Source organism: Myotis brandtii, unplaced genomic scaffold, assembly GCF_000412655.1.
Source record: "Myotis brandtii unplaced genomic scaffold, ASM41265v1 scaffold987, whole genome shotgun sequence".
Lineage (NCBI taxonomy): Eukaryota > Metazoa > Chordata > Mammalia > Chiroptera > Vespertilionidae > Myotis > Myotis brandtii.
In genome coordinates, this window is record NW_005372107.1 from 639,248 (window position 1) to 646,165 (window position 6,918).

The window sequence follows — 6,918 nt, forward strand, 5'->3', positions numbered from 1 at the left end:
GGTTGCATGCATTCTTTCTGATTGGTATTTTGGGTTTCTTAGGATATATTCCTAGAAGTGGGGTCACTGGGTCAGATGGCAGTTCCATATTTAATATTGTTTTATTTCCAGTTTTCATGTTTCCAGATTGCCTCAAAAATGCCATGTGGCTGTTTGAATCAGGTCCCCAAAAGGGTTGTTTCACTTTGAATAGTCTCCACTTACTGCTGTTTTCCATATTATTTGGAGAAACCAGGTCTCTGTCCCTTGGTCAGGATGTGGTCGTGTCCTTTGCCGTGTTCCTCTTCCCGCAGCAGGTGGTGGGTTAGAGGACCAGGCTGATCAGATTCCCGTGCGCTGAGTGCTTCCCATGTGCCGGGTCAGGGGGCGTCACCTCTGGTTGTCCAGACCTCAGTGAGGTCACTCTGATCTCGTCCTAATAATCGTTTACCTAAAGGCTTTAACATCCATGCATTGGTGGTCATTGCTTGGACTGGTTAACACTATAGCTTAGAAAATGGTAACTTTGTAATTCTATCAATTTTTCTCTTTGCCCTTATCTTATATGTTGTAATTTCTTTGAGCTGGGTCCAGGCTCCTCATTCACCCTCAAAAAGCCTATATTTCTCCCAGCCCTGACTTCCCTCCTGTAATCTAGACCCGTGTCCTGCTTCTTAAGATACTGGTTCCTGGATGTACCTTCACCTTCCTCCCTCAGGAGTCCAAGCCCCCAGCCCCTCCTCCCTCAGACCCAGAAGTCCAGGTGCCCAGCCCCTCCTCCCTTAGACCCAGGAGTCCAAGCCCACAACCCCTCCTCCCTCAGACCCAGGAGTCCAGGCCCCCAGCCCCTCCTCCCTCAGACCCAGGAGTCTTGGCCCTTCTCAGTCACCATAACCAAAGCTGACCTCAGCGACGCCCTTTTCTACATTGTCCCTATCTCACCCTCCCTTCAGTCAGTCACCAGGTCAGAGTCCTGGACCTTGCTCTGCACACCTCTCTCTCGTTCACACCCAAGCCTATCAGTCACCATGTCCGGTCCTTTCTGTTCCCTGATCCTCTCCCAGGAGTGCAAGCCCCCAGCCCCTCCTCCCTCAGACCCAGGAGTCCAGGCCTCCAGCCCCTCCTCCCTCAGACCCAGAAGTCCAGGTACCCAGCCACCTCCTCCCTCAGACCCAGGAGTCTTGGCCCCCAGCCCCTCCTCCCTCAGACCCAGAAGTCTTGGCCCTTCTCAGTCACCATAACCAAAGCTGACCTCAGCGATGCCCTTTTCTACATTGTCCCTATCTCACCCTCCCTTCAGTCAGTCACCAGGTCAGAGTCCTGGACCTTGCTCTGCACACCTCTCTCTCGTTCACACCCAAGCCTATCAGTCACCATGTCCGGTCCTTTCTGTTCCCTGATCCTCTCTCTCTAGTCTGTCTCCTTTGCAACCCTACTGCCCAGCCCCAGTGTAGGTCTCCTCTTCATTCTTGGAGGACTCATGAAGGAGCTGGTGTCAACCCCTTGAATCCATCTCCCAGAGATCCTTTCAATCCTTCCACGGCTCCCCATTGCCCCAAGATAAAGGCTCCTTAGCCTGGTTGGCCAAACTGGACATGAGCTGTGCCCGCCTTTCCACCGTGGTCTCCCACCGTGCTCACTGTCTCTCCTCCACCACATCTTCTGCCTCCCCGACCAGAGTTTGCCCCTAAACTTCCCATACTTTTCAACTTCATGGTGCATTTGCAACATGCTGTTCCCTCTGCCCAAAATGCCCTTCCAGCCCCCTCTAACTCCCCAGGTCTTAAATGCTCTCTGATTTTTGAGGCTCACCTTAAAGTCCTTACATCCAGGAAACCTTGGGTTACCCCAATAAAATTGCCCCGCCCCCTGGGTTCCCACAGTCTCTGCATCTCATGGCCCTCATTGCCTTAGGCGGTAACTGGTTGTGTCCCCACCTGGAGCCCAGGGACCAAGTCTCATCCCCCCTCTGGGTCCCAGGATCACTCACCCGGCATGGATATGTTTTGCATTCATTCATTTCTTGAATAGCTGTTTGTATGATGCCGCCTACTCTGGGTAGGCCAGTATAAGAGTGAACCAGTCACACGGGGTCCTGCCCTCATGGAGCTGTCCCCGGGCAGGGAGGGGTCTGAGGTCCAGCCAGCCTGGCCCTTGCTGACCTCTGTGTCTGTCCCTTGTGCTCAGGGGAAGACTCCAAGCCTCATTTCTTGAATAGCTGTTTGTATGATGCCTACTACTCTGGGTAGGCCAGTACAAGAGTGAACCAGACACACGGGGTCCTGCCCTCATGGAGCCGTCCCCGGGCAGGGAGGGGTCTGAGGTCCAGCCAGCCAGCCGGGCCCTTGCTGGCCTCCGTGTCTGTCCCTTGTGCTCAGGGGAAGACTCCAAGCCTGGCTTTTCTTTCAGGAGCAGAGGCGGCTGAGCCAGGAGAGGGAGCGCGTGGAGGGTCTTCGTCAGAGACTTCGGGAAGCCCAGGGGCGGCTGGACTCGCAGCCAGAGGACCAGCGTGAGCGGCTTCTGCAGAGCGTGCAGGAGGTGAGGGCCCCGTGGAAGTACAGGCCTTCAGTACCCTCCTCCCCTGAGTCCCCCAACCCCATCACTCAAGTCTGGGTGCTCCTTGACCAGGAGTCCTGGCCCCGCCCCTTCCTCTCCTGAGCCCTGGGGGTCCAGCCCTTTTGCGTTTCTGCCCACAGATCAGGGAACAGCTGGATGTGGCCCAGCGTGCCTACGAGGACCTGGAGTTCCAGCAACTGGAGCGGGAGAGCCGGCGGGAGGAGGAGGATCATCGGGACAGCCCTGGCGTTTGGGCGCTGGGCCCCAAGGTCCAGGAGCTTCAGGCCAGCGTGGCACAGCACAGGGTGAGCTGGGCTGGACTAGCCTGCCTCCCTCACGTCACCCGCTGGCTTTTCCACTCGTTTCTGGCACTTTCTCTGTTTCCTACCTGTGTCACTTCGCAGTAGTAACAACAAACAACAATAGCTGATGTTTTATTGAGCATTTACTGTGCGCCGGGCACACAGTGACATTTCATGGGCATTTAGTCATCGAATCCTTACAGCAATCCTAGGCGGCACAGCTTATTTCCCCCATTTTATAAATGAAGAAACTGAGGTTCAGGGTATTCATGTAATCTTTTCCAAGGTCACTCCGCCTGTCAAGGACAGAGCTGGGATTTGAACCTACTCGGTCTTCACCACTACACTCCATGCCTGTCAAACCCGAGTCCAAAAAGACCTCCCGCCAGTCCTTTCTGGGCGCCTCACGTCCTAGGGGCTGACGAAGGCCGCTGGGAAAAGCAACGTGTCTGGTTCTGCTTACCACAAAGCTTCCTGCAGTTTTGGATGGCAGAGTTCTCCACCCCTGTGCCTGGGTGTCTTTCCCGTCTCCCTCTTCCTTTCCTCTGTCTCCCACAGCTCTGTCCGCCTCGGTGCTGTTTCTGCCTTGTTTTCTTTCTCTGCATCTCTGTCTCTTGGGATCTGTCTGGGTCCTTCTTCCTGTCTCTCTTCCGGTTTGTTTTCTGTTTGTCCCTTTTTCTCTCTGGGTCTCAGTGTCCCTTGGTCTCTCTGTATATCAAATCCTCCACCCCCTCTCTGGACGCCCCCAAGGAAAGAAGGTGGGAGCCACTGGGGGCGCTGGGGACGCTGGGGCAGCTGAGTAACGAGGGCCCTGGGGGGTCCTGCAGCGCCGGATTCAGGTGTTGGAGGAGCAGCTGAAGTCGCTGGGAGAACAGATGGCAGCTGAGAGCCGGGGGCTGAGCCAGAAGAAGGAGGAGGCCCTTCAGGCGCTGACACAAGTAGGTGGCCCCCAGTCCGCCTACCCCCCTCCCTGGGGCATCCATCGCCTCCCTGAGGCTGGGATGGCCCGTTCAGCCTCGGAGGTGTGGCGGCCTGTGATGTGTTGCCTTCCCCTAGGAACGGAGCCGACTGCTTGAGCTGAATTGCTTCCAGGGAAGCCCTGGCGGAGACTTCTCTGAGCCCAGCCAGGCCCTCACTAAGGTATGGGGATGTCATGCACCCGTCAGCCCCTCCTCCCGTGGGAGCCAGGATTCTCGGCCTCTAATCCCTTTTGCCCGTGGGCCTCAGGAATTTGGGTCCCCAGCTCCTACTCCTCCGGGAACAGGCAGTCTGCCCACAGTCCTCACTCATGCTGGGAGACTGGACACCAAGCCCCCATTCCAGCCCTCTTGTGACTTTGGGCCTTTGTTTTTTCCACTGAGAAATGGGCTGGCGCTGGAGACCTCGGCCAGAGCATCCTGGAACTGTGGGTCCTCTGCGGTCCCTCCAGCTCCTGCTCATTGTCACCCTCCCCCACAGCTCCTGTTCACGCAGAAGACAGACCGCCAGCTGCTGGTGCTCCAGGACCCTGCTGCGCCCACGGCGGCCTCCGCCTCTTCCTGCCTCTTCTCCGTTCACAGCTCCTTGCAGGTGCCTCCCCCCCCCCACACACACCCCCGAATCCCACTGGACACTGTGTCTTTAGAACTCCCACTGTGGTGTTTTCTGCCACGGGGGCCAGAAAAGGTTGATCAAGGGGAGTTTCTAGTTTTGGTTTGATCAGACTCCAGCTTTATTTATTTATTTTTTCCTTCTGCCTAACCCCCATCCCTCCCCTGGAGAAATGGGAACATGTATGTGCACCCAGGAGTAAATTTTATTTTATTTTCTATTATTTTTTAAAAATGTTTTTCATTGATTTTTTTTAGAGAGAAAGGAAGGGAGAGGGAGAGAGAGAGAGAGAAACATCGATTGGCTGCCTCTCACACACCCCGCCACCAGGGATTGAGCCTGAAACCCAGGCATGTGCCTGGCGGGAATCAAACCAGTGACACTTCAGTGCTCAGGATGATGCTCAACCAAATGAGCCACACCATTCAGGGCTGGAATAAAGTTTAAAAGCATCAGAACAGGGCATATTGATAAGAAGGCCTCCTCTCCCCACCCCACTGGCCCACAGCCCCTTCCCCAGAAGCAGCACAACTTCTTGTTTCTTGAGTATCCTTCCTTCCAGATCTTCTTCTTTTAAAAAATATATTGTTATTGATTTCAGAGAGGAAGGGAGAGGGAGAGAGAGATGGAAACATCAATGATGAGAGAGAATCATTGATTGGCTGCCTCCTGCACGACCCCTACTGGGGATCGAGCCCACACCCGGGCATATGCCCTTGACCGGAATCAAACCCGGGACCTTTCAGTCCGGAGGCCGATACTCTATCCACTGAGCAACACCAGCTAGGGCTTTTCAGATCTTCTTAAACGTGGGAGTCCCACCCTACTAATGGGACAAAGATTTTTGAATGGGTTGCTACTGATTTTTTTAATGAAATAGAGTAGACAGTGGCAGGGTGTGGTGCCTGAGTTGGGGTGGAAGTTAGTGACAATAGTTTTGTTTCTGTTGTGTGGACATGGAGTTGGTAAGCACTTAGAAATTGGTAGCTCTTGTTATATCAGGTAAACCTGTTTTTGCAGGAATGTGGGTATTAGCGACGGAGTTGGCTTTTATTTTATAACTTAATACTCTATCATGGAGATGGTTTTCCGTTGATGTATTTAGAGCTGACTCACCATTGTTAATGACTAATAATAGCAATATGAACAGTAACAGCAATACTGATGACAACTGATACTGAGTCTTTAGCGTGTGCCAGACACTGTTTTAAATGCTTCACATGATTCACTCATTTGGTCTTGCAAAAACTCTACGAACGCCCTAACCGGTTTGGCTCAGTGGATAGAGCTTCGGCCTCTGGACTGAAGGGTCCCAGGTTCGATTCTGGTCAAGGGCATGTACCTTGGTTGCGGGCACATTTCCAGTAGGGGGCGTGCAGGAGGCAGCTGATCGATGTTTCTCTCTGGTAGATGTTTCCAACTCTATCCCTGTCCCTTCCTCTCTGTAAAAAATCAATAAAATATATTTTTTTTAAAAACTCTACAAACTAGGTTCTTAGATCCATTTTAGAGGTGAAGAAACTGAGGCAGAGAGGTGAAGTTACTTGACTAGCTGGCATGTGACAGGGCTGGGATTCGAACGGGGGCACTCTGTTCTCAGAGCCTGCGCTCTCACCCACCCTGGGCTTCCATTCGGAAACAATTCTATTATGTCTCTTTTTTTTAATCCCCACCCCAGGATATGTTTTTATTTATTTTAGAGAGAGAGGAAGAGAGATAGAAACATCAATATGAGAAACACTGATCAGCTGCATGTCTTCTCCCCCCAACCCCTCCTGATGCCCTGACTGGGGATAGAACTCACAACCCTTTGGTAAGGAGATATGCTCCAACCAGCTCCAACCAACTGAGCCATAGGGCCAGGGCTGTCTTTTCTTTTCTTTTCTTTTTTTTGAGTTTAGAGAGAGAGGAAGGGAGAGAGAGAGAAACATCGATATGAGAGAGCCACATCGACTGGTTGCCTTCCGCACGCACCCTGGACAGGGCTGGGGATCACAGACCAATGCTCTAACCACTGAGCAAAACCGGTCAGGGCAAGGCAGTGTTTATTAACATACATTTCATTTTCAAAATTGAGCTTATCAGCTGTTCAAGTGTGTATACATTTTTTGGGGCCACCCTGTATGTAATAAAAATATACTATTTCATCATGTGCTCAGAAGCACCCCCAAAAGTAGGTCCTATTAACTGGGTCAAGGGTGAGCAGATAGTGTCTGGGAAATGAACTTTCCAGATAGTTTCCGTGGAAGCCTGATAAAGGTGGAGTATCAGCTGGGTTGCCAGGCAACCGACTCAGAGTAAACAGAGCCCTTCTGAGTAAATTGCTTACCTATAAACACTTCCTGGGAAGCTGTGTCCATTCCTATGGAGTAGTTTCCTGAGTTATTGGCCCCTGTGGACAAGAAGCTTCTAAGGCCAGGTGGGCCCTGTACCTGCTGATAGGATCTCATACCCACCTTGCCCCTGGGTGTCATGGTGGGGGAGGGGGGGA

At 52.7% G+C, this 6,918-nt stretch overlaps 1 protein-coding gene across 1 annotated transcript in view; it reads left to right on the forward strand.

The window, feature by feature from the left end:
* The window catches only part of PHLDB3 (pleckstrin homology-like domain, family B, member 3), a gene marked incomplete at its 5' end in the record, with an annotated part of 20,735 nt that overhangs the window by 2,339 nt on the left and 11,478 nt on the right, over positions 1 to 6,918 (forward strand). Inside the window, 7 exons of the mRNA XM_014533512.1 lie at positions 1,812 to 1,896; positions 2,167 to 2,224; positions 2,313 to 2,517; positions 2,676 to 2,840; positions 3,665 to 3,775; positions 3,894 to 3,977; positions 4,296 to 4,406. Of these exons, the coding sequence (XP_014388998.1) occupies positions 1,812 to 1,896; positions 2,167 to 2,224; positions 2,313 to 2,517; positions 2,676 to 2,840; positions 3,665 to 3,775; positions 3,894 to 3,977; positions 4,296 to 4,406 (819 nt within the window). The remainder of the gene's footprint in view (positions 1 to 1,811; positions 1,897 to 2,166; positions 2,225 to 2,312; positions 2,518 to 2,675; positions 2,841 to 3,664; positions 3,776 to 3,893; positions 3,978 to 4,295; positions 4,407 to 6,918) is intronic.